At 43.0% G+C, this 26,724-nt stretch overlaps 1 protein-coding gene across 9 annotated transcripts in view; it reads right to left on the bottom strand.

Moving 5' to 3' along the window:
- Positions 1 to 26,724, bottom strand: part of KIF13A (kinesin family member 13A) — a 216,661-nt gene that overhangs the window by 41,143 nt on the left and 148,794 nt on the right. For 5 of the 9 annotated variants that reach the window (XM_060614713.3, XM_060614715.3, XM_060614714.3 and 2 more), the window contains 12 exons: positions 26,197 to 26,308; positions 25,600 to 25,812; positions 22,389 to 22,499; positions 20,917 to 21,051; positions 18,892 to 19,022; positions 14,650 to 14,736; positions 14,372 to 14,538; positions 12,238 to 12,357; positions 8,102 to 8,315; positions 3,216 to 3,378; positions 1,336 to 1,476; positions 300 to 449 (listed from right to left, as the gene is read on the bottom strand). In XM_060614713.3, the coding sequence (XP_060470696.3) occupies positions 300 to 449; positions 1,336 to 1,476; positions 3,216 to 3,378; positions 8,102 to 8,315; positions 12,238 to 12,357; positions 14,372 to 14,538; positions 14,650 to 14,736; positions 18,892 to 19,022; positions 20,917 to 21,051; positions 22,389 to 22,499; positions 25,600 to 25,812; positions 26,197 to 26,308 (1,744 nt within the window). The remainder of the gene's footprint in view (positions 1 to 299; positions 450 to 1,335; positions 1,477 to 3,215; positions 3,379 to 8,101; positions 8,316 to 12,237; positions 12,358 to 14,371; positions 14,539 to 14,649; positions 14,737 to 18,891; positions 19,023 to 20,916; positions 21,052 to 22,388; positions 22,500 to 25,599; positions 25,813 to 26,196; positions 26,309 to 26,724) is intronic. The other 4 variants (XM_060614717.3, XM_060614720.3, XM_060614718.3 and 1 more) reach the window with 1 other exon arrangement.

Below are 26,724 nucleotides of genomic sequence, written 5' to 3'. Positions count from 1 at the left end.
GGTTTCCAAAAGATTTCTAATTTGATTAAAACAAAAATCAAAAAAACTTGTGAACCATAAATTTAAAAAATGGGTATGAATATCTTTTAAAACCATGATTTAATCTTGAGAGTTTCTATTGATATTAGTAGAGAAGAAAGAGTATGATCCTGACTATTCACCCTAGATCTGCCTCAAGAGCATCACTTAAATCAGATACACACACACACACACACACACACACACACACACACACACACACACACACACACACCCCCTTCCACTTTGGTCAAGTTCCTCCCAGGCTGGCTTGTCCTTACCTCCCCCTGCTGGCTGATGATAGGAACTGCATACTGAAGTTTCACATCATAGAAGAGACACTCCAAGAACACATTAGCCACGCCAATTAGGTTGTGATTCTCTTGGGCTTCATAGAAAGGGTCACCTCGTTTCCCATAGAGACGCTTTGCCTGATGGGTAGGGTAGGCAGGTGGGGAGCCAGTAAGAAACAAAATATCAACTTGAATAATATTATTTAAAACTAGCACCTAAAAATGATTTAAGAAGAAAGCATTCATCCAGAGAAATTAAAAAGAAGTAAAAATTACCATCATGTCACATAAATAAAAGTAGCATATGGGAGGGGCTCTTGCTCAATTACACCCTCGTCTTCCCTATCACACCCCACATATAGCCTTTTTCATTCCATTCCCTGTGCTTTGTCTCATTTCCTTCACCGAGTCGTCTTTTCCATTACTAGCATCCAAAAAATGGATTGTGCTTTCTAAAATTATTCTTCGTAATCTCCCCAGCCATTATCACAGCTAGGGGAGCCAGAACATATGCTAATGAATACAAAATCCAACCTGGCTCCATCCGTGTGGATTTGTCACAACACTGACAAAACAGCACGGACTTACTTTGTTCCATTTCATATCACCTGGAATGTAGCAAAAATGCAGCCAAATAAGAACATGTTATGTGTTCTCTTCATTTAGTTTCTGTCCGTGTGGGGATCACATGTTTTATGACTGATCCAACATCTAACTTAGAAGTTTTTTCAAGATCACTTCTACATTCCTTTTCTTCCCCCACCCTGCCCTGCCTTTTTTAAAAGTAGGCTCCATGCTGGGCATGGAGCCCAACACAGGGTTCAAACTCATGATCCTGAGATCAAGAGTTGGAGGCTTAACTGACTGAGCCATGCAGGTGTCCCAACATTACTTTTCTAATATCGATGTCCAAAGCTTGACTACAGAAATTCACCGCCATGCATGTGTGCGTTCTGATGGTGAAATCACTTACACTCTGTGCTTTCAACATGGCCCAATCTCCTTTCCATTTTGTCTCTTTTACCTCAGGAATTTTTTCCTTCCATTCTTGATAAAGGTCTCTCATATCAATTAATTTATTCTCCAGCTTCTCGATGGTCCAAACTTGGGTGCTCTTTCCTTTCCTCCGCACTTGGATAGCTGGCTCACTCACGATTGCTCCTCTCTGCAGAATGAAGGAAACAAAAACAACAAATCAAATGAAACCAAATGAAGTCTTGTTATGACTTCTTAGATTGTTACAGCAATATATATTATTAGAAAGCAGCAAGTGTGAAGAAAACATATACAGAAAGAAGATGAAATTCTACCACAGATGGAATATTCTGGCTTATTTTCCATTTTCTATAGGTATACCCGTGCATGTTTTTTGTTTTTTTTTTATCATAATCAGAACCAAACAAAACTAAATTTCCTATCCCGATCCTCCCTCCACAGTTTTTATCTTATGATCACCTTCTTGTGCTATTAAATATTCTTCATAGACACAATTTTTAATGGAAACATAGAAATCTATTTTATGGATGCACACTGGTTTGATCAATTATTCTATTGTTCGACATCATGACTATTTTAAATTTTTGCTATTATAAAGGCCATTATGATAAGCATCCTTGTATAAAAAGCACATGATCTTTATGAATTTTTTTTGATGTTTATTTATTTTTGAGAGGGGGAAGGGGCAGAAAATATGAAGCGGGTTCTTTTCTGATAGCAGCAAGCCTAATGTATGGCTCAAACTCATGAACTGTGAGATCATGACCTGAGCAGAAGTCAGATGCTTAACTGACTGAGCCACCCAGGCGCCCCTCTTTATGAATATTTCTATGACTATGGACTTAGCATAAATTTCTCAAAGAACTGCTTGGTCAAAGTACTAAAATGCAGAAAGAGTAATGAAATCCTGACTCGTTTCTAGCTTGCTTGCCAGGGGAAACATAAATGGATGCAAAATTATTGTCTTTTGAAGTTCCTCCTTAAAGGAAATATTCTTCGAGTTGAAATGACAGGAAACCTCCCAAAGGCTGCAAAGAGTCATTCTGTGCACAGAAAAAAGGTATTATACAAGCCTTCCTTTCTTCTTTTAAATTTTTTTTAATGTTTATTTATTTTTGAGAGAGACAGAGACAGAATGCGAGTGGGTTAGGGGCAGAGACAGAGGGAGATACAGAATCCGAAGCAGGCTCCAGGCCCCGAGCTGTCAGCACAGAGCCCGACGCGGGGCTGGAACTCACAAGCTGTGAGATCATGACCTGAGCCGAAGTCGGACGCTCAACCGACTGAGCCACCCAGGCACCCCGACAAGCCTTCCTTTCTTGTAGAATCCTTTCTGAAATTGGCACCTATCCCCCCATTCCAGAAGGGGGCATTTACACGACAGAGAGAAGAGGAATTACTTATATATATTTCTAGTTTTAACACATCTAAGGGCATATTTACTCTGGGGGGGGGGGTCTATAGAGGAATTTTTTTTTTTTAATTTTTACTGTTGAAGTAGAGTTGACATACAATGTTATACTAGTAGATAGGAAGTCTTAAAAAGAATAAATACTCCGGCTCATATCAGCATCTCCTCACAGATTTTTTTTTTAATTTTTTTAACATTTATTTATTTTTGAGACAGAGAGAGACAGAGCATGAACGGGGGAGGGTCGGAGAGAGAGGGAGACACAGAATCTGAAACAGGCTCCAGGCTCTGAGCAGTCAGCACAGAGCCCGACACGGGGCTCGAACTCACGGACCGCGAGATCATGACCTGAGCCGAAGCCGGATGCATAACCGACTGAGCCACCCAGGAGCCCCTCACAGATGTTCTTTAGGACGTCAGGTTTGTCTGCTGGCTTACAGTACATACTGTTGTACATTTTACTCTCTCTCTCTCTTTTTTTTTTGAAGCACTCTTACCTTTCTGTTGGCACTGAGGTTTGCGGCAGGGATCTGCAGAGTCACCTGGTAGTCAGTGAGCTTGCTCATTTCCTCAGCTAAGAAGTTTGCCTCCCTTACCAAGGTATTGGCTTTCACAAGCTGCTCGCGCAGTTTTGCCAAGCTTTGGCGGAAGAGCTCATCCCTGTGGGGTAGCAGAAAAGGAAATGAGAAACTCCGAAAAGAAAAGGAAACCAATTCTGCTTCTAAGTGAGTCGTATTCTTAGAAAGTGGTAGGCAACTCCTTCCAGGCAATATTTTTCAACCTTTTTTTTTTTTTTTCCTGTTGGTAACCACTGATGAGGAGCAAATACGTAGAGGGACTTAACTAAAAACCATGTTTTAAATCCCCTAACATCTGAAAACTTCTAGATTTTAATATGCTGCTGCCAAAAGACCAATAAAGGAATCCTTTAGGGAAAAGAACTGATTACGACTTTTTGTGTGCTTCTGGGGCTGGTGGGGAGGGGAATGGGGCAGGGGACAGAAATCTGGAGTCCATAAGGAGAAACTGTTTCACATGATTTCTTCAGTTGGTAAAAGGCAAGAAGTGGGACTTCTGTGCTAGCAGGAATTCTTTCCTCAAGTCCACACAGTAGCACTTCCTGAGAAGACCTTCTCCAACATTCTGACGCTGAATAGGACATTATTATGTGCCATTACGTGCTCTCTCAGTCCCCACATCTTTTGCCTCCGTAGATGTGTTGTATTTATAATCTCTCAGTTATTTGTGTAATTATTTGACTGATGTCTGTGTCCCCTATGGAGCTGCAGGCACCCCAGGGGGAGAACTGTGTGGTCAGGTGCACGGCCCATTGTGGGAAACCCCCGAAGTACCCACTGAATGAAAGGAAGAGTTCTGGTTCCACAGGTGGGTTCAAAGGTAATCCAGACTAGCAGAATGCTTATCTACCTTCTCTTTTCTACCATTTATACACCCCCTGCCCTTACTTCATAGGAAAATGGGGAGCTTGGAATACCCAGTCTCTACCCCTTTCCCATCACCTCAAAAGTGACACTGAGGCACCTGCAAAGATGTTAATCTGAAGTTACCCTAACACGTATGGCACACCGATCCTGTCTGTCTGGTTCTCCTAGGTGATACCATTTTTTTTCAGTTCCCTGGACTTGACTCTTTTTCAGCCAGCTCAGCCTTTTCTCTTTTCTACAACATCCAGAAAAAAAGCCTTCTGTGGATTTTTCCTTTTAAATATCCCCTAAATCTCTCTATTGCTTTCATAACCCCTGGTAGCCTCAAAGCCCCCAGGCTCTTTCTCTGACACCACCAGTCACACAAACCCCTGCCTGTCTCAGGCCAGCCCTCAGTTCAAAACCTCCTCTCCCCGAATGGGATAAATCTGCAGGCACCTGTGTGCCCTACCGGACAGCTTTGGACTTCGCACTCCCTACTCCTATACAACTCACCTCTCAGAGCAAACAAAACAGCTCTCATGCAATCCGCAAAACACCTTCCTCTTCTCCACGGTTTCTCATTTGTTTGTGCCCGCGTGCCCATCCAAATGCTTCCCGCCTTCTGTCTGCCCGTCCAGTGTCCACCCTTCAAACTCGCCTGAAGTCCTTCATCCTCCATGAAGTTGCGGCAGAAGCCCCACAGCATGGGGGTCCCACCCTCTACTAACCACCACGTCCCTTACTGTGCTTCCTGCCCAAGGACACACACACTTATCACTTCAGTAATTTCACACAGTCAATACTCGCAAAGCACCTACCAAAGACACCACTGTTCTAGGCACTGGGAACACTTCAATGAATGAAGCTGATTTCCTGTTCCTGGAAGTTATTTTCAGATGAGGGATCAATGACAGAGGGATAATTATGTGGTTGAAACACTTCCTATTGTTGGATAAAACTGTTTTTTAACGGACTATTGTGATGTAATTTTCACATATTTATATCTTGCTCTATGACACATTGCCAGTTTGCAGAAAGAGTAACTACATCTCTGGTTTTCTTTGTAATTCTCACTAGCTCTTAAATATACTTGATTTTCAGCCCACAACCTTTACTTAGGTATGAGTCCTTTGATATTTCACAAGCCATCAACACTTGCTTAGGTAAGAGTCCCAGCTTCTAATATAATAGCCCATCATTAACGACATCTTAATTTTATCCAGTGACCCTGGTGAAATCAGTATTGTAGCATTCTCATCTCCTTGAATGACAGCTCCAAATATCATCCTTGCTACTCTCCTTCCTTTTAAGAATTAGAGCCTCAAAGAGAATCAATCTGGAATTGAGTGGAAAAAAATTTTTTAACACTTGATGGAAAAAATACAATCATTAAAAACAACGGTTAAGCATCTGACGTTGGCTCAGGTCATGATCTCATGGTTCATGAGTTTGAGCCCCATGCCAGGCTCTGTGCTGACAGCTCAGAGCCTGGAGCCTGCTTCAGATTCTGTGTTTCCCTCTCTTTCTTTTTTTTTCTTTTTTTATTAAAAAAAATATTTTTAAATGTTTATTTATTTTTGAGACAGAGAGAGACAGAGCGTGAGCAGGGGAGGGGCAGAGAGAGAGGGAGACACAGAATCCGAAGCGGGCTCCAGGCTCCAAGCTGTCAGCGCAGAGCCCGATGCGAGGCTTGAAGTCAGGAACCGTGAGATCATGACCTGAGCCAAAGTCAGACGCTTCACCAACTGAGCCACCCAGGCACCCCTGTTTCCCTCTCTTTCTGCCCCTCCTCTGTTCATGCTCTGTCTCTCTCTCTCTCTCAAAAATAAATAAGCATTACAAAATATTTTTAAAACAAAACAAAAATCTACCTTTTCTGTTGCATCTTTCTGTTTTTGTCTTTTACAATCTTCAGTACACAAGAAGTATGTAGGGAGAAAGGGTATCAGTGGGTCCAGTCACACCAATTACCTTCAAGCTCACTGTTATTAGAGTAAAGCCATCAGTTCAGTAAAGGTGGAAAAGGCAGCTCTTCAGAAAAAACATTATCTGATAACCTTTGTCTCTTTTATCCAGGCACAGTAAAAGATAAAGAGTAATGTGTTACAAGTAGGATAAATCTTCATACTTTGGTATCCAGACAGATGAGCAGAAAGCTCCTGGGGAAAACGCAACTGACTCTTTTCTCTTACTTTAGAACGATCAAGTGCGTTACCGCAGCAAGCCTGTTGTGCAGGCTAGGGCTCCCTTTTCTCCCTCTTCTTCTTCTTCCCTGAATGTGGCTCAGGTTTAAGCATCTCATTGCTTGTGAGAGATGCAGTGTGGCTGAAAGAATGAGAGTACCCGCCCAGGAGTCGTGGCTTTGATCCCACAGTCGTAACTTACCAGCTGAATGACTTTGGGTGAATCATTCAACCTCTCGGCCTGGTTCCTCACGTGTGAAGTGGGGTACAAATGATAACATATAGTAGCAGTTGTGAAGATGAGATGGACACATGTAAAGCACTTGGTGCCTGGCACCTGGTAAATGCTCTGCAAACGTCAGGCGCTACTTTCGTCACTAAGGTTATTGTAACAACATACGAGTTAGTAATGGGACTCCTAGATCTGGGTTCAGATGCTGGCCTTTTCAGGGGCCAGGTGGGTTACTGAGGAGGATATGTAAACTGAGTGCCCTATCTTCAGGACAGAGATAATTGTTCCCACTGCACAATGCTGCTGGGAGTGCTAAATCAGCATCACGCCTAGACTGCAGTGAGAACACAACAGAACTCAGCAATAATTTACTATCCTCACGGGTGACGTTTCCTCCACCACTACCTCAGTTCCGAGATAAATATTTTTTTTTATTTAAAAGCATTTTTTAGGGGCGCCTGGGTGGCGCAGTCGGTTAAGCGTCCGACTTCAGCTAGGTCACGATCTCGCGGTCCGTGAGTTCGAGCCTCGCGTTGGGCTCTGGGCTGATGGCTCAGAGCCTGGAGCCTGTTTCCGATTCTGTGTCTCCCTCTCTCTCTGCCCCTCCCCCGTTCATGCTCTGTCTCTCTCTGTCCCAAAAAATAAATTAAAAACGTTGAAAAAAAAAATTTAAAAGCATTTTTTAATGTTTATTTATTTTTGAGAGACAGAAACAGAGCGCAAGCAGGGGAGGGGCAGAGAAAGGGGCAGAGAGAGCCTGAAGCAGGCTCCAGGCTCTGAGCTGTCAGCACAGAGCTCAACGTGGGGCTCAAACCCACGAACCACGAGATCATGACCTAGGCTGAAGTCGGATGTTCAACTGACTGAGCCACTCAGGTGCCCCTGATATAAATATTTTTAAGTCACTAATTTTGAAAATTCACATTTAGATTTCTTAATATCATAGTTGTATTTAAAGAGACTCCAAAGTAAGGGAAATTTAAAATAAGAAACGGTTTTATGCTAAAGAACAATCCCAACTTTCTCTACTTCAATATCTAACAACGGTATTCTTTTTTTTTTTTTAATGCTTATATATTTTTTTAAGTTGTACTTACTTATTTTGAGAGAGAGAAGGAGTGCAAGCGGAGAGGGGCAGAGACAGAGGGAGAGAGAGAGAATCCCAAGCAGGCTCTGTATTGTCAGTGAGGAGCCTGATGGGGGGCTCAAACCCATGAACCAGGAGATGGTGACCTGAGCCAAAATCAAGAGTTGGACGCTTAACTGACTGAGCCACCCAGGAGCCCCCGCAACAATGATACTGTAACCTGGTGCCATTTTTATCGAAGGGTAAGGGGGGAGGGATGGTCTTTAATGACTAACATCCCAGTAAGCATACCAAGGATGGACAGAATCTCTGACAGGAAAAGGCGATTGCTAATGACCAGACACAGGACTAAGATTTCCTTCCTTGCTTAGGTCTGTCCTCACCTTCACATGCCTCGCCCAAAGCTCCAAGGCCCTGGAGCCAGGCCTCTGGGTCACCGGGGTCCCATTCTTACCTCTCCTCTGCCCACTGGGTCACCTTCTGCTGAGCCGTCTGGTTGCTGTAGGCCAGGCGGTCGGGGCCGCTGCTCTGGGGCTGGCGCTCCGGGGACAGCTGCTGGCGGAGCCGCTCCAGCTCCCGCTCGTACATGAGCCGCTGCTCCTCCAGGGCGCTCCGCTTTTCTTCCAGGTACTGTTTCTCCAGGACCTGAACCACATTTTGCACTGGATCTGGTGAGCCAAGAGACAAGGCAAGGTGTCTTCGGGGTGGCTACGACAGGGCAGCCCGCCAGGTGCCTCTTCAGGCAGGAACCATCTCCTGGCTCGGAAGCTAGTCTTTGCAGATGCCTTCTCGGAGGGGCCTGAGAGGCATCCTCCCACCCACCTTTTAATTAACATTTCAGATAAATGTCCTGCGTGTAAACATTCCCCACATCTACTGCGTTTCTTCAATTTGATGAGCTCACGTTTACATGGATCATTAATCCACTCTAAGCAGGTGGTAGAGGGAACGGGCTTCGACCCACTGAGAAAAATTTCATGAAACCTGACACGGTTTCCAAGAGAGAGCCACACAGGATTTCATTTTTATGGTAGTCCATTTCTATGCCCATTTAGTTCTGATTCTAACCACAAATCTTATGACTCCTGAATTTCTATAATGTGGCGGAAGGGGGGGGATCTTGTAGATCACTGAACGTGTTTGAAAATATTGAGTATATGGTCTGGCCATTTCTCAGGTGCTGATATTCAAGAAGGCAATTCGCCTCCAAAAAAGAAAAGAAAAGGAGAAAGAAGGGGGAGGGGAGGGGGAGTTCACTCGCAAAACTCAAAGGCTCTTTTTTACTTTCTGTTTTTGCAGATCGAGAGATCAGCAACATACACGTGGTGAATAATTATAGATAGATATATGTTGTTCAAAGGCCACGACCATGGGTAGCGGTGGCTGTGGTGTAGGTAGGGCTCCCTGGCTGTGGCAGGACGTTAGCTTGGTAATGACCACTGACCTGGATGCTGTGGAGAAAGATGAAGGCACTGACCATATGTCCAAAGGAGAAAGTTACGGGCGTCTCTAAGTGAGTGGACTCTAGGGAAACAACAGGTCAGACTATCTGGATGGCAAGTAAGAAAACCACCAACACGGTGAATATGTCCTTCAAGTACACGAGATGTGGAGGAGATGTGTTCCTATTCCCAGACTGGCCTGGAGTTCATACCCTTGCCTGTCATTCAAATTGTGACATTCATGTTATATTCCCACTTCTTGACTCTCAGTTTAACTTCCAAGGGTAAGAGTGGGAAATGAGGATAACAAGAGGGTATAAAAATACCACCCAATGATGGCTACTGATGGACTTTTCCACAAGACTCTATCTATCAATTTGTGAAATAAACATGTAAGTTATACTAATTTTCTATATGAACAGTAAGATGTTAGCTTAACAAATAAGGTTAAGTTATATAAAACAAAAAGTAGAAAGCAATTAAAAAAATCACCAGCTATACAGAGCACAGGTGAGTTGTTTTAATAAAAATAACAACCACATGGCAATAATAATTCTGCTAGCTACCAGCTACAACTCAGGGAGAGGCATATGCCCTTTACATGCATCATCTCGTGAATGCCTTGCAAGAAACTAAGCGTGGATAACATTCCCATTTTAAAGATGTTGACCTAAGATCACAGAGCTAATGAGCGACAGAGCCAGGTTTTGAACTCAGAGCAGAGCGAACTATCTGGGAGGAGGACATCACGTTAGTAATTGACTGATACAGTATTCTTATCTCCAATGTTTTGCTCAGAACTTGTACTCTGTTTAAGAGTAGATATTAAAAAAAAAATACTGTTCTTTGCTTATATAAAATTCTAAAATTCAGCATTTTTTCAGAGTAGAATAATTTTCTTTAAGAGTCCTGATATGGGGTCCCTAAAATACATTACTTGAAAATCTGATGGAAAATGAACTCTTAAAAATACGACACTCTTTCTTTTTTTTAATATTTGTGTTTTGAGGGGGCAGAGGAGGGGCAGAGAAAGGGGGACAGAGGATCTTAAGTGGGCTCTGTACCGACAGCAGAGGGCCTGACGCAGGGCTCAAACTCAAAAACTGAGAGATCACAACATAAGCCAAAGTCACAGACTCAACTGACTGAGCCACCCAGGTGCTCCCCAAAATACCAAACTCTTAAACAAAGACAGACCATGGAAAGGGAAGACCTTTTCCATAGAGTAGAATATCTACGTATTCCAAAGCATCTGAACTTCTGACCTAGTCCTGTAATTTATTAAAAACACATGAAGTATGGTAAAGAAGAAGTCTGAAGAAGTTTTAAATGTAAGGGTTAGAAAAGAAAAGTTCTCCCAGAATTTTTAATAAATGCATTTCTCAAACAGTACATGTTTTTTCTCTTTCAGGCTCTAGGTTTAAAAAGGAAGGACAAGGTCCTTGCCATTCATTTATACTTACATGGAGCCTGATTTCCAAGAGCCCTACCTTAGTGTCTATGAATCTTTTCTAGAGACCGAACACTGGAAAACACAATGTTTTAGAACATTCTAGGATTTTTGCTAAAAGACACTAGATAAGATATTTAATCCTCATTTCTCCTTGTTAGTCAAAGATGTGTAGAAATATACATGGTCCCAAATGGCAGAAGTGGAGGGGATCTCCCCTTGAGGTCCTGTGCTAATGAAGGGGCCATGTGACCAAAGTTGCTTTAAACTGCTTTATCAGCTGCCATGACGTAACACCCTACTATTCACCAGGCTTCATCACTGGCCACAAACCAACCAGGAGATACAGAAGAGAGAGCAACTCAAAGCATCTATCCCCAGTAAGGCCTGCCCCAGGACTCTGGGACAGGCCATGCTATCCAGGGCCAAGGCAGAGATACAGGAGCTGATGTTTCTGTCTGTCTACCTTTTCTTTTTGAAACCTCTGACCTCAACCCAAGTCTGAAAATACCTTTCTCTTAGACATATTCGATAACATCATCTTTTCAAATTAATTAACCAGTTTCAAGCCTTTATCACTATACAGCATATTTTTAAAATAGATTATCCTAATCAGCAAGTCAACCTGACTCTATGATATGGCCTAGGACAGAAGCCAAAGACTACTTGGCCTATTCTCAACCAAGCAATCAACCATCAAAACATTGCCCACGGTTTTAATTTATCCCTTATCATTTTCTTTCTCTTGAATGAAGGGTTTTAAAACTCAGGAAGCCTGGTACCTAAGGCCACGATACCAAAGAGGTGGGTGTTTTAAGAAGAGACAAATGATAGCATTTATTATAGCATAGCATGTTCTCTCTTCTTCATTAGTTTATTCTTTACCTGGTATGTTAACTATGTAATGTGTTCAAACTTATTTATCTGTCCCAAGAATGGAAAAGAGAGGGTGTCAATAGTTAGAGGCTGGAAGGCATTTATGTGATAGATGGTATTCATTCACACCAAGATGCCCAATGCACTAAATTGAAGGGAAGTAGATCCTTTGGGGGAAAAAGCTCCCAAGAAACAAAAACTAACCTTTTAATCCCAGATGGAATAAATTCAATGACTCTTCACCAGCCCCTTCACTGCTCTTTACTTTAGAGCTACCATTGACTCTGTGAAGACAGATGAGTGCCTGATTCTTATTCTGAACCCTGGGGAAGAACCCATTATTGCCCACAGATACGAGGTTTGCTTCTACTCTTAATTCCAATGAATTGTGTTTTAGGTCATTATTTATTTTAGAAATTTGAAAATACATCATTCTACGCTTAATGCAGGTAAATCTCCACCCGCAAGTACAATGTCCTGAACAGCTCTGCTGTCAACAGTCATAAAGACATTAGTCATCGTACCAATGATACCAATAGCACTTTTGTGCTGTTGGATGTATAAGGGACAGAATGGCTACTAGATTTTAACCAATGGGAAGGCAATGGAGTTGGGACCTGGGGAGGAAGGGGTCGCAGTTTAAAAAGGCACATTCCTCAATCAGGAATGCCTCAGAGTGCTTCTGTCAGGCAAAAAACTTCAGCTTCTTCCCAATCGTGTTAGTTGGAGTCTTGCCAAAGCAGGTATAGCACAAGCATCAGTCAGCAGCACTGCTAAAACCCGGTCAAGCTCCCCCATGCTAACGTCACAATCAGTGAAAACCTCTTTCCCAGTGTTTGTGAAGGAGCTTCGTCTGAAACCACATGAGAGGGAAGAGAATCTTCAAATACGACCACCAGGGGGACGACCACCAGGCAGACAGGCTTATTATCGGGAAACCACCTAGCGGTAGAGGTGAATTGCGTGAATACCATTGGGCCACCAGCATTTCAGCACCGAGTCAGGGCACGTCCTGTGTGCCCCATAGGCAAGAATTGGGTGAAGTGTGGGGAGGGAGAAACACTATTTTTAAGTAGATAAAATCAATACTGGAGAACAAGGCTTGATCTGAATACAAATGGATAACTCATGTTAATACCATGAGGCAGGTCACTGGTGACTAATTGGTTTGGCTAAGAGGATTGGAGGAATTAACAAATACTTACTAAATACTCATCTGTTATTCAGGGGTTTACTATAAATATGATAGGAAGGCAGTGATTGAATAAAATTAGAAATCTACGATGTGGGACAACAGAGGATTCCACTGCTACCCCCAGGATACTCTGCAGTTAGAGAACAGAGACATCTGGAACTCTGTAATCTCATGTAGAGAAATAAGGCTCTTCCAATGGGTGTTCCTGCACCTGGAGTGGAGCCCACACCCTCCTGTCACACCCTGTATCCACTGGGGCTTCCAAAAATTACTCACAGGAGACTTGTTGCTCAGGCATGTTGTAAAATGGCCCATCAATGTGATGCTGGTGTCTGAACATCACTTTGGAATGTCTTTTGGGATTCCCCCCAACTGGGCGACTAAGTAGCAGAGTAGACTGACCCCTAGCTATGGTGCACCCTGGGGTGCAGCATCCAAAGCCCCAGCAGCTAATCTGTTTCCCCAGTCTCACTGATGTTCTTTTCTGGGGTTGTTCTATATTCTTCATATGAATGCATCACACTTGTTCCTCCATCTAGCCTTTTCTTCAGGCTTCATTTCTATAAGTGAAAAGAGGGAGTCCTTGGGGCTAAAAATCCAGAGATAAAACGGTCAGAGTCTTTATTCCTGCAACAGAATCCCCAATTTGAGAAGCCAGAGATCTGACCGACTTTCTCCAGCCATGCTCACATTCTTCTAGATAGGCTGGTTCAAAGATAGAGGGCAAAAGTCAACATTTTCAAGGGAGAGCCCGACTGAGAAAACATAATGCTCTCCCTGCACCACGGCCGGCAGAGGCTCCTGGAGGTCCTCCCTGGTGCAAGTTGGGGATGATCCTTAGGTACTCAAAGAACAGCTGAATGGGACAGCGAGATCGGACTTTCTCATCTCAGGGGCTCCTGAATGTAGCCTCAGCTATACTTCTTGTCACACAGTTCTGGTCCGAGAAATGCTGCCTTGTACCTGGTAACAGAAGAACTTTGCTGTCCTGTTTCTAGTTTCCAGGCACAAGCCTGGAGATGAGAAGACCGAGAGATGGAAAATGAAGGGGCACATTTATAAAATAGCCATCAAGACAGAATGTGGTATGGATTTTACTGAATGCACGTTAAGTGTTTATGAAGAGGTAAAGGATTTCCGTTTACATACAGAGAAGAATTTTAAAACAAACACTGAAAACTTTCTGGATCAAGGGATCTAGAAATGATGCTTTAAGGAAATCTCTACCTTAAAGGTCTGAGACAAGCCAGTGTGCAGGTCAAGCAAAGAGCCTATAAAGCCCGTGGCTATCATTTTTGTAAAAGCTACCCGGGCTTGCTATGTAAGCCTCTTTGATGGTATAATTTCCAACTGGATTTACAGCAAAATATCATGACTTTTATTTACCCATTACATTCCATTGGAAATTCCTGGGTTCATGCCCTGCTGGGGATTTTTGTGCTCTGAAAGATTCAGAAATGACAAGCCCAGTAAGGGGAATTTGAAAAGGAATGCCACCATAGTCCTTCCGGACTCTATGACCTTGGAAATGTTACCACAACTGGCTTGGAAACAAGGGGCTCAAAAAAGGGACTACCCACTCCTTGGTTACACTTGAGGGAGCAGATCAGGCCATGGGATGTTTCATGAGCCCCTCTCCAGGGGCCTCTGTAAGAAATTAGCAATTTTATCTATCTAAGTTTCAGAGTGAATCTTTATGCAAGCACATCCCTCAAGGGATAGGAGCTGCCCAAGACGGAGGAATCGGAGGGAAGGTCTTACCATTGCTGTTCAGCGTTTTCATGATAACCTCCATCTGTGCAAATTCATAGTTATAGTCTGGTTCCGAGGAAGCTTCACTGGCTGCGTCCAGGTCATGCTCTGGCGGGCCGGTTTCCTTTTCAAAGTCTTTCAACCAGTCTCGCCGTTTCCTCTTAGGTAAGTTAATTCTGTGGGGTTTTCCACCATTAGAGAAAATTGACTTGTTTTATACTCAGGTAACAGTAAAAAAAAAAAAAAAAAAAAAAAAGTGAAAATATTAGGGAACCCAAAGAGGTTACCTAAAAAAGTGGTTATTTCCCCACAGGATCCTATCACCGTGCCACAGCTGGGTAGTGCTGCACACAAGGGTGCCATTTACACAGGACCTGAAAGAAGACCAGGGAATATGTCAGTTCAGTGGGAAAGAGCACAGAACCCCGACCCAGCAGCCCATGAGAGATGGAGAAGTTTCTCTCAACAGACATATTCTGCTAATACCAAAAGAAGGAGTAATAGAATTGCAACCACCCTCAAAACATGTGATTAGAACACAGTGATGATCTGAGGCACTTGAGTGGCTCAGTGGGTTAAGTGTCGAACTTTGACTCAGGTCATGATCCCGTGGTTTGTGAGTTCGAGCCCTATGATGGGCTTTGCACTGAGAGTGCGGAGCCTGCTTCACGTCCTCTGTCCCCCTCTCTCTGCCCCTCCGCCCCTTCTCTCTCAACAAATAAACATAAAAAAAAAAAAAAAGAAAAGAAAAGAACAAAACACGATGATCAAGGGCAGCCAACATCCCTCAAAGATAGACAACTTGGCATGATGTGCTCCTGATGGAAACATACACGAGAATGCCTATGGAATTTTCTTGTCCAAATTTGAGTTGAATCTGATCAAGCTGTTATATCAAAATACCAACTTAGGAAATACAGAAGGTGGTGGAAGATGCTAAATAATGCCATGGGACACAACGAGCAAAATGCTGACTACAGAAAACAACCAAGCATCTTCAACAACTAAAATGCAAGGAAAAGGGGGTGGGGACAGAGGGAGGAGGAACCCGGAGGCTAAAAGAGACAAACAGCCAATGACAACGGTTGAATCTTATTTGATCCTGATTTCAAGAAACAAATGAAAAGGAACATTTCTGATACCTTTGGGGAGATGTGAACACTGACTCAATATATGAAGGTTAATAAGGCGTTATTGTTAATTATTTTAGGTGTGATGGAACTTAAGCTATGTTCACGAACACCTGTTTAGAAATACAAGCTGAGACATTCCTGGATAAAAAGTTATACTGTCGGGAATTTTCTTTAAAATACCCCAGAGGGGAGGGAGGGGGAGATGTGGAGGGTATAGAAATAAAAGCAAAACTGTTTGCGAGATGCTCATTTTTGAAGCTGGATGATGGACATATAGGGGGTTCACCATACTCTTCTTTCTACTTTATATGTTTGAAGTTTTCCATAATAGAAACTTGGGGAAAACATAAAAGAACACCAGGCTTAAATCCTAAATAGCTACCAAACAAATTGTAAAAATAAGACAAATAGCCAGAGATGGGGGAAAGGACTCCGAGTCTGTTACACTGCACGAATCACACCTCAGATCACGTGCACTGTGTCTCTGGCTTTGTGCTGGCCTGTGCATCTGGGATTCGATTCCAACCCTATAGCTGCAACTCTGCCCAGAGGACATCTGGAGCTGGTCTCCCAAGGGCACAGGTTTCCTCACCTCACAGCTATGCTACGGCTTACAGGGTACAAGGGGCTGTGAATGACTCACTGTAACAGATTTCATAGGATTTCCTGCCGATCGGAAGATCTCATCAACTGATTTTTAACATAGTTAAAGCCTTGCCACTGTGACTTTTTTTAGGGGGAGATGAAAAGTCATCCAGAATTTTTAGTGCAGATAATTTTTTTAAATGTTTATTTATTTATTTTGAGAGAGAGAGGATCCCAAGCAGGGTCTGGGCTGTCAGCCCAGAGCCCCTCAGGGCTTGATCTCAAGAACCCTGAGATCATGACCTGAGCCGAGATCAAGAGTCGGATGTTTAACCTACTGAGCCATCCAGGCAACCCTAATGTTCTTATACATGTTTCCTTCATTTAGAAAAGAGATTTTGTGGCAGTGCATGCATGGCTCAGTAGATTAAGAGTCCAACTCTTGGTTTCAGCTCAGGTCATAATGTCATGGTTTCATGAGTTCAAGCCCCACGTCGGTCTCTGGGCTGTCAGTGTGGAACCTGCTTGGGATTCTCTCTCTCTCCCTGCCCCTACCCCACTCATGCTGCCTCTGCCTCTCTCAAATAAATAAATAAACTTTAAATGAAAAAGAAAGATTTGGGGGCACCTGGGTGGCTCAGTTGGTTGAGAGTCTGACTTCAGCTCAGGTCATGATCTCATGGTTTCTGAGTTTGAGCCCTGCATCAGGCTCTGAGCTGTCAGTACAGAGTTCGCTTCAGATCCTCTGACCCCTGCCTCTCTGTGCCCTTCCCCTGCTTGTGTGTGGGCTCTCTCTCAAAAAAGAAACATTAAAAAAAAAGAGAGAGATTTTGCTGGTATTTAAGAAAAAAATTATGAGGATATTAATTAATTAAAGTTTAATTTGCTAAAGAACTGTCAGGTGAAGTTTGATGGAGAAAAAAATGAATATTATTCTTAGTTTTAATTTTTCAATAAATTAGTTTTCTCATACAATCTCATTATCTAGCTCTTAATCTTGACCGGACGCTCTAGCTCAAGAGTCACAGAATAAGGAGAACTCACACAGGAAAATAATCCTCTCTTTGCAGTAATATTTCAAGTACAGGGGCTAAATTTTTATTGATAAAAATACCCTGGAAAGACCATCTCATATGTTTTTAATTTGTCATGCACAAACAAGATAAAACTTTGGTGTGTATATATTTTTATTATCTTTTGAGAGAGAGAGTATGGGAGAGGGCCAGAGACAGAATCCCAACAGGCTCCACACTCACAGCACAGAGCCTGACGCAGGGCTCGATCCCACAAATCGCGAGATCTTGACCTGAGCCAAGAACAAGAGTCAGATGCTCAACTGACTGAGCCACCTGACTCAGGCGCCCCTGAGTGTGCATATTTTACACTAACATGCTCCCTTTATTCTTGCCAATGAAAATGACTCAATGCTAACTCAAGCTTCAAAGGTCTGTGTCCATCTATTTGGAATTATGGACTAATTTATTCATTTGAGAAAAGTGGAAAATGAGACTAGAATACATGTGTGTGTGTGGGTGTGTGTGTATCTGTATCTATCCATCCATCTATCTATCTGCCTACCTATCTATCTATACGTCTATACGTATACACATATTCTTGCCAGAAGGATGATGAAAAGTTGTTTTGGGGGGAAAATTTTTAATAGAATACTTACCTCTTCTACCTAAAAAACATTAGTCAGTTTATAAGGAAAATACCTGCCCAGTTTATTAAGATATCTAAGTAACCTAATATATCTAGGTATATAGATGGATGGATCCCCAGACCTATGTATCTATAATCTAATATCTAATGGCAGTATGACAAACTGAAACTTGTCACTCAGTGTCCTTTATTGTTTTAAGCTCTGAATTATAATTTAATTTTCAGTTCCTCATTTTCATTGTCCATATTTTGATACACAAGTGCACGAGAATGGTCTTAGCAGATATAGAACCTTCCCATCATCTCAGAAAGTTGTATTGGGCAGTGTTGTTCTAGAATGAAACTAAAAACAGTTCCGAAGCAAATGAGAGAGGAATATAATAAGCTTTGTCTTTCTTATTTATTGCTAACTTTCATGATCATTTATATATTTAAGGGACCCTTATATAGGTGCACACACACACACACACACACACTCCTTTTTTTTTTTTAATGTTTATTTGTTTTTGAGAGAGAGAGACAGAGAGAGAGAGAGAGAGAGCAAGTGGGAGAGGGACAGAGAGAGAGGGAGACACGGAATCTGAAGCAGGCTCCAGGCTCTGAGCTGTCAGCGCAGAGCCTGACGCGGGGCTCGAACTAATGAACTGCAAGATCATCACCTGAGCTGAAGTCGGACGTTTAACCCACTGAGCCGCCCAGGCGCCCCCACTTTTTTTTAAATGTTTATTTATTTTTGAGAGAGTGCGAACGTACACACTCACTTCTGAACACATGTGTAAACATTACTTTGACTTATAGTATGTTCTTATTACAATAATGTAAAGAAAAGTTATGGAAATTGCCTGGGTTGGTAATGTATCCAGCCAAGAAATTAGCATTAAAAAGTAATTTCTAGTTGGACACATGCCTGGGAATTTGTTAAGAAGCAAATACAAAATGTCTTTGCAGCAATTTGTGTTCCCTCACCCAGGCCAGGAGACTCCTGCAGATAAGCTCCCACTGAAGATGATGCACCTAAGGAATCATATGCTGCTCGAGGCAAAAGAACCCACTGAAGTCTTAACTTTGAAATAAGTGAGCAAACAGACAGAACGGGGTTTCTGAAAACCAGGCTCATCGGCATGTGAAGGAGCCATTTACTTTTCCTACCTTGAATTTTCTTTTGGAGTGAGAGTAACATCACCATCGGATGCGATGTCGATCTCACAGTGCTCCGGCTGTATTCCTATGCCAAAGAGCTGGATGTCCTGGGACGTGTCTGCACCCACCCTGGTATGGTCCTAGTAACAGATCATGAAAGAAAGGAAAACATCTATACTTACAAGTAACTCAACAAAAATTTATCACAATCAATTTAAATAACCCAACAGCATGACAATATTAAATGAATCAGATACAAGATATTTGGGGTGCTCTAAGTCAAATCTTCCACGACATTTGTACTTATTTATTTATTTTTGAAACAGAGAGAGTGAGACAGAGAGAGAACAAGCAGGGGAGGGGCAGAGAGAGAGGGAGGGAGAGAGAGAGAATCCCAAGCAGGCTCTGCACTGTCAACATAGAGCCTGATGCGGGGCTCGAACTCATGAACCGTAAGATCATAACCTAAGCCAAAATCAAGAGTCAGACACTTAACCAACTGAGCTACCCAGGTGCCTCTATGTTTTTAATTTGAGAGAGAGAGAGAGAGTTTGAGCACATAAGCAGGGGAGGGGCGAGGAGTGGGGGGAGAGAAAGAGAGAGAGAGAAAATCTCAAGTAAGCTCCATGCTCAGTGCAGAGCCCCACCCAGGGCTCAATCCCACGATCCTGGGATCACGACCTGAGCCGAAATCAAGAGTCAGATGCTCAACCAACTGAGCCGCCCAGGCACCCCAGTAGTTGAGTGTTGAATACCAATCCTACATAGAGTGTGGAAGCCTGTGGGCTATATAGAATGCACAGATGAGCAGGACTTCAAGTACCTCAAACCCTAGACACAGGAGGACTGTGACTCCTGGGGAGGCGGTCCACTGCTCGTCCCTTTGTTTCTTTCGTTGCTCTAAAAATCACTGAGTCACCATGATAATAATATTTCCCTATTCAACAGAAAGGCTTGGTCTTTCAAAATTAGGATTTTGGACACAATTCCTTACGCCTTAGTCATGTTCTAAACAAACAGATCTTGAGTCCATTAGTGGGCTTAATAAGTCAGGGGCCATTTGCCCCATATTTAGGTCTCTGGGAAAAGTAAAATAGAAAGGATGAAGGAAAACTGAGGCTCCTTTCCTCAATTGTAGCTTATTTTCCATCACATTTTTTATATTAACTAGGCAGATCAGAATCCTTAACAAGGCACTTATTTAACTTTTTGCAAGTGGGTAAATCTTTTCATTTAGAGATTTCGGTATGTGGACAGTTACATAAGCTGCCTTCAAGTCTCCAGGTCTCTAATCCTTGAGAGTTACGTACTGCCACATACATTTATATACTATCATAACTCAGGAATTGTGTGTGTGTGTGTGTGTGTGTGTGTGTGTGTGTGCGCATATTAAAAAGGCCCTATGTCTTTTGGGGTACCCCATATCAGTGCCTATCAGGTACCCTATTTCAAACAGATGTCTCATTTTTCACTTTCACAAAATAAACCAGCATTTCCAAAAGTGTGGTCTGACAGAGAAAGATAAACACCATATGATTTTGCTTTATGTGGAATCTAAAAAACAAACAAACAAACAAACAAACAAACAAGCAAAGATAAAGCAGAAGCAGACCCATAAATATAGAGAACAAACCGATGGTTGCCAGAGGGGAGGTTTTCACTCTCAGCGGTAACCTGACTGCACTATCCCTCCTCTTTCAATGAGGGCTAAGCTGGATACAAAAAGCAAAACCAGGGACACCTGGGTGGTTCAGCTGGTTAAGCATCCAACTTCTGCTCAGGTCATGATTGCACGGTTCGTGGGTCGGAGCCCCACGTGGGGCTCTGTGCTGACAGCTCAGAGCCTGGAGCCTGCTTCGGATTCTGTGTCTCCCCCTCTCTCTCTCTCTCTGCCCCTCCCCTGCTTGTGCTTTGTCTCTCAAAAATAAATAAAATGTTCAAAAAGCCAAATCATGGGTACAGGCTCCCAGATTCCAATGGGAGTGATATGTGAATGCATCAGGATTGCAACCATCTATTTATATACTCTCTTACCTTTAAATAATAAACCAGAAGCTCGTTAAGAGCAGGGTCCGCGTTCAGGTTGACTAAGTAGCACTTATCATCTCCCACCTTGATACCCGATGTCTCCAGGGAAATCCCCATACTTTCAAGCTGTCGTTGTCTCTCCTGGGCACAAAAACAGACAAACACAGGGGACTCTATTTGTTGCTCTACTGACAAGATGTATCCATGGAAAGTTTAAGTCACTCTTTCTGGGGACAATGCCAATGAAATCCCACATCACAACCAAGTTTAGGGAGTCTCTAAAATGCATGACGTCTTGTGTCCATGTTAAAAGTGTGCTAAGAGTGAACCAGATACCATCTTCCGTTTAAGGGGTTTATAGTCCAGTCGAGGGGACAAGACCACGTACCTAAATCAGAGGAGAAGAGCTCTGTGTCACTGGAGAGGAACAAGGTACTATGGGACTTCCAAGGAAGGAGCCCATGATGTATTCAGAGACCAGGAAAGGCTTCAGGAAAAGAATATACTTGCGATGTCTCTTGAAGTATAAGAATTCCACAGGAAGAAATGGAGGAGAAGTAAGGTAAGAGCAAGGTGTTGTAAGGGCACAGGAAAGACTGGGCATATTGCCTGATTTCAGGTGATAATAACCCTAGTAAACGTGGGAAAGTCATGGGAGATGGGGGCGGGAAGTACTGATCTACAACAGCAAGCAAAACAAAGTCCCTTTTGTGAAAACTTATATTCTAGTAGAAAGAGACAGACCATAAAAGAAAAAAAAAAAAAAAAACCAGACAAGCAAAACAGAATTTCCAGGGATGATAAAGTGCCGTGAAGAAGTACGAAGCAACGGATGAGAGACAGGAAGTCAGCAGTACGTGTGTGGGGTACGTAAGCACGGGTCTGTGTGAGAATAACACCTACGAGAAACATATAAGCAAAAGGCTTGACTAGGTCCCAGTTACTGCTTTCAAGCTACCTGATTGGGATGGGCCAATATTTCCAAGTAGTCAGCGAGATTAAAATGTTCACAAAATGTATAGTGCAGATTCATAAAACACACCCACTCACACACAAGTGCAGAATTAGTCCTTGCTTCATATCGTTTCTCAAGTAAAGTTCATATAACATTTTCTTACGAGCCCCAAAAATCAAATACACTGGGAAAAAGACCATGATGAGTGGTAGGTTATAAATTCTCGGCCAGTCAGGTAGCACACTTTGCCGGGTGATGTAAAATCATAAAATAGAAAAGCAGGAAACATTAACAGTGCTTCCTGGAGACCATGCCTATTCCAGCTCAGTGCTCCTAGCAAATAAATGGACCAAATGGTAGTTGATAAAGGACAACGAAGTTACAGGCTCTAAAAGTGATCTCTGCAGTCTTGGTGAGCAGAAAGAGGTCCTTGAATGGCTCTGGGAGGATGATGAGTGGCTACGCAGAAAAGATGGCAAATGAAAAAGAATCACAAGATTTTAGGCCTAAATTATCAGGCTACCTGTGCGATTTCTTCTGTTTTCCTCAGCTTCTCTTCCCAAGTCACTGTTAGTTCTTTGATCAGCTTTTCAGATTCTTCAAGCTTCTCTTTTAGTTCAGGGGCCTTCATAGCCTTAAAATGAAACCAGAGATATCTGATTTTCTATTTTTTCCCACCATTATTCATAAAACAATCCTTTACTGTGCTTCTGAAGTGGCTATCAACAGTCTGTTGGAAGCAATTAAGTCATACACTGTCAGGGTGGACTTGTACATCTTTATTAATAAAAAGAAATGTAAGAATAAATGACTGCTACTCTTTAGAGGGGAAAAGGAATACCAGTGCCCTGAATTAAACTGATACAAATCACTACAGAGTAATTTTATCCATCGTACTTAAATTTCACATTTAAAGACCTAAAAGATGCTAAAGTTTGTCTTCAAAGCAGAAACGTCGTAACAAAGGTAACTTAAGCACTGTTACCTTTTTTTTTTTTTCCCAGCAAGACAGAGATCAACACACATCATCAATAAACACATCCCAGTGATAACCTACCAGGAAAAGTGAAGATTCTTCTCATTTATTTTATTTTATTTTAAAATTTTTAGCGTTTTTATTTTATTTTTGAGACAGGGAGAGACAGAGCATGAACGGGGGAGGGTCAGAGAGAGGGAGACACAGAATCTGAAACAGGCTCCAGGCTCTGAGCTGTCAGCACAGAGCCCGACGCGGGGCTCGAACTCACAGACCGCGAGATCATGACCTGAGCCGAAGTCGGACGCTTAACCGACTGGGCCACCCAGGCGCCCCTCTTCTCATTTATTTTAAAATTGGACTCTGGATCATTTAAAACTCCTTTTCTGGGGCTCCTGGGTGGCTTAGTCAGTTAAGCGTCAACTCAGGTCATAATCTCACAGTTCGTGGATTCAAGCCCCACGTCAGGCTCTGTGCTGACAGCTCAGAGCCTGGAGTCTGCTTTGGATTCTGTGTCTCCTTCTCTCTCTGCCCCTCCCCTGCAGTGCTCTGTCTCTCTCTCAAAAATAAATAAACATGAAAAAAAATTTTTTTTAGTGGATGGTGATAAAAACCTTGTGTATTCATTACTCCCTTGGAAACAAGACATCTGGGTAAAAGGGTAGGAATTTCCCTCTGAGTCTGCGGAGTGAGAATAACTAAGGGGTCTCAATACAGATGTATATATATATATATATAAAGCTTTTTTAAGCTAAGCTTTTACTTGGGGGCTTTACTTGGAATGGCATGCTTTGACCCCCTATGGCAACATGAGCCTCCACAAAGTGTAAGCCCACGAACAAGAAAGATGGCAGAATTGGACAAGAGGCCACAGTGGCAACGTTGTGGACTCTCCCTGAGGCACCGAGGTCACAGCGGGAACAGAGTCTGCGAGGGACACTCAGTGCTGGGTATAAGGGGACACCCATGAAAACCCTAGGTGAACCCGCTGTGGCTCCTCTTCCGTTCTCTTTGGCCAGGCATCATTCTACCGTCTGGCCTGGATTACATGGTCATGGCAGAAAAGCAGGTTCAGAGACAAGAGGAAAGAAGGAGCTCATCCACGTATGTACTGACTGCAGAACTATTACATTTTCCTCCTAGGATCATGGCTCTTCAAAGTTGATTGGTATTTTTATATTTAAGTTTATTTATTCTTTTAAGAGAGAGAGAGAGAGAGGGAGTCTGTGAATGAGTGGGGGAGGGGCAGAGAGAGAGACGGGGACAGAGGATCTGAAGCAGGCTGTGCGCAGACAGCAGAGAGCCCAATGTGGGGCTCGAACTCACGAACCAAGAGATTCATGACCTGAGCCAAAGGCAGATGCTTAACCGACTGAGCTATCCGGGCACCCTTAATTTGTTTTTTTTTAATGTTTTATTTGTTTTTGAGAGAGGGAACAAGAAGGGGAGGAACAAAGAGAGCGGGACAGAGGATCCGAAGTGGGCTCTGAGCTGTCAGCACAGAGCCCAACGCGGGACTCGAACTCACAAACTGTGAGATCATGACCTGAGGTCAGATGCTCAACTGAATGAACCACCCAGGCCCCCCACAGTGTTTTATTTTCTAGGTGTTTTGCTACCTTCTTGGCATCAATGAAAAGTATGTTTGATGCACTGAATGCTTATAAACATGATAATAACAGGAGGTAGCAACATTTATTGAGCACTTACGATGCACCAGCATTGTGCTAAGCGCTCTCCAGTATCAGTGTTGCACTAGGGGTTAGGGATGAAAACCAGGAATAAAACAAGGCTTCCTGCACTTCAGAAGCCCAAGCTGGAAGAAGACAATGCCTTGTCGGTGCAACTCCATGATCACCAACGAATGGGAAGTTCAGATCCCGGGCTGTGACTCCCTTTCTGTCTGCCTCAATCTCCTATTGATTATCTTTTTGACTAGAGAAGCTGATAGACAAAAAGTATTTCAACAGGGCCTGGTACACAAGTGCTCAAAAAATAACAGTATTACCCCCCCCCCCCCCATTTACTACTCTTCCAGAAGGGAGGGGTCAGGAGGGAGTGGTATGAAGGAATGTGAACTCAGCAGCCCTAGGTCCACACCCAAGTGAGGCAGGGGGAAGCACGTGACTCACACTAAGGCACTTACTCGGCCTTCATTTCAGTCCTATTACCTATTTCAAATGAGCTGGATGCCTCACTCAGTAACTTGCAAAAAGCAATAGCTACTTAGAAGAGGGTGTGATTATTAAAGCTGGGTAAAGCCAAGGAAAGGTGGTAACAATGAGAAATGACCGATTTGGTTTCCTGCCAGGAGCTGATATACATGAAGCAAAATAAAAGGAGATTTCTGAGTTCTTTTCCTAATGTTTCTCTTCCATCATGCTACCTTCCCTGACTTAAGGAAAAGAGGACATAGAACTAATTTCTCTGAAAACCGCAAGGCCCTATGGGCACAGAGTGTACAATGTTAATAAAAACAACCCATTTGGTTCTTAGGATTTCACGCTGGACAAGATCGGTGCCCGAGGGCCAACTGATCTACCAAGGCAAACAATTAGGCAGTAGCAACAACTCACTTTTAGTTGACTGGAGGTTAAGTTCCTAGGACAGATGGCTATATGCTTAGCATACAGGAGATGTCAGTCAGAAATGCCGAATGCACAGAGATGACCTAAAACTTCAGGCGACCACATCCTCCCCGACTCAGATACGACACGCCAGGGGATCTCAAAAACAGGGAGCACCAGGCTGATCTTACCTCAGCCTGTGAGAGCTGCTCCTTCAGTTTCTCTACCTCCTCCCGCAGCTCCCGGATGACTTTGGCATTGGGGTCCTCGTTCACAATGGCGTGGTTAACGATCCTTTTGGCTCTATCCGCGTATCGCAGGGTGGAGAGGGTCTCCTCATAGTTGTCTGCTGCTGGGCTAATGGTGGCTATCATAGAGGTCTGGCTGTTGCCCCCCAAGTTATCCTGCAAAATATTTCCAGTAGCCTCTTAGGAAATGATCCCCGTTCTGTGCACAACATGTATGATGGAAGCTGAAGACATGCATATACGACATTCTCTGTGAAGAAAATGTGTTATGGAAATGGCACCGTATTTCATGAGTCATTTTATGATGAGGTGTGGTTTCTCTATAGTCACAACAACGAACAATGCCTGATGAATAGCGTTATCATGGGGGCAAAAGAGGCAACAGGAATGAGTTTTCATTCTGCATTCCTAGGAATTCGGATTAACAGTATTGGCGGGGGGTTGTGCTGTATCTGGTTAGCTCTGCACACACCTTTCAGCTGCCTCCTCTGAAACAGCCAGGTTTTAGTTGGAAAGGAACACACTAGAACAATGAATTACCTTAAGAAGCCAAGTGAGCACTGAATCTCGATAAGGCACAAATTTGTTTTTACCCTTGCCAGCTGCCTGGTCAGCCAGCGAGGATATAACCAACCCCAAGGTTGTAAGGGATCTGCCAAAAGAAAAAACATTTAGAAATTAGCTTTATGGAATGGTTATGTTGTTTGCATAAAACAATAATCGTTCCAGGCATTAGGGATAAAGTATGCAGAACACCAAGGCCCTAAAGTTGATATAACCAAGTTTACATTAATTTGTCAAGAAGCTAAGAAAAAGAAAAACAGAAAGTAACTCCATTAATTTAAAAGAATGAATTCAGAATCCCTGTAAGAATCGATTCTGTTCAATCACAGGGCCTGTGAGACAGACATTTCAGAACCTGGGAGCCTACATTTAAGCGATCATTCTAGGGAATTTTAATTTACTCCAAATATTATGTTGAAAGTCTGAACCATTTTACTCTTTGGGTAGAATTCGGACCATTCGGGCCCTCATTTTGTTTTCCGTAACAACCACGTAACTTGAAGA

The sequence above is a fragment of the Panthera onca genome, chromosome B2 (genome assembly GCF_046562875.1).
Source record: "Panthera onca isolate mPanOnc1 chromosome B2, mPanOnc1 haplotype 2, whole genome shotgun sequence".
NCBI lineage: Eukaryota > Metazoa > Chordata > Mammalia > Carnivora > Felidae > Panthera > Panthera onca.
Note: the sequence above shows the minus strand (reverse complement) of the source record. Positions and strands in the feature narration are given on the sequence as shown.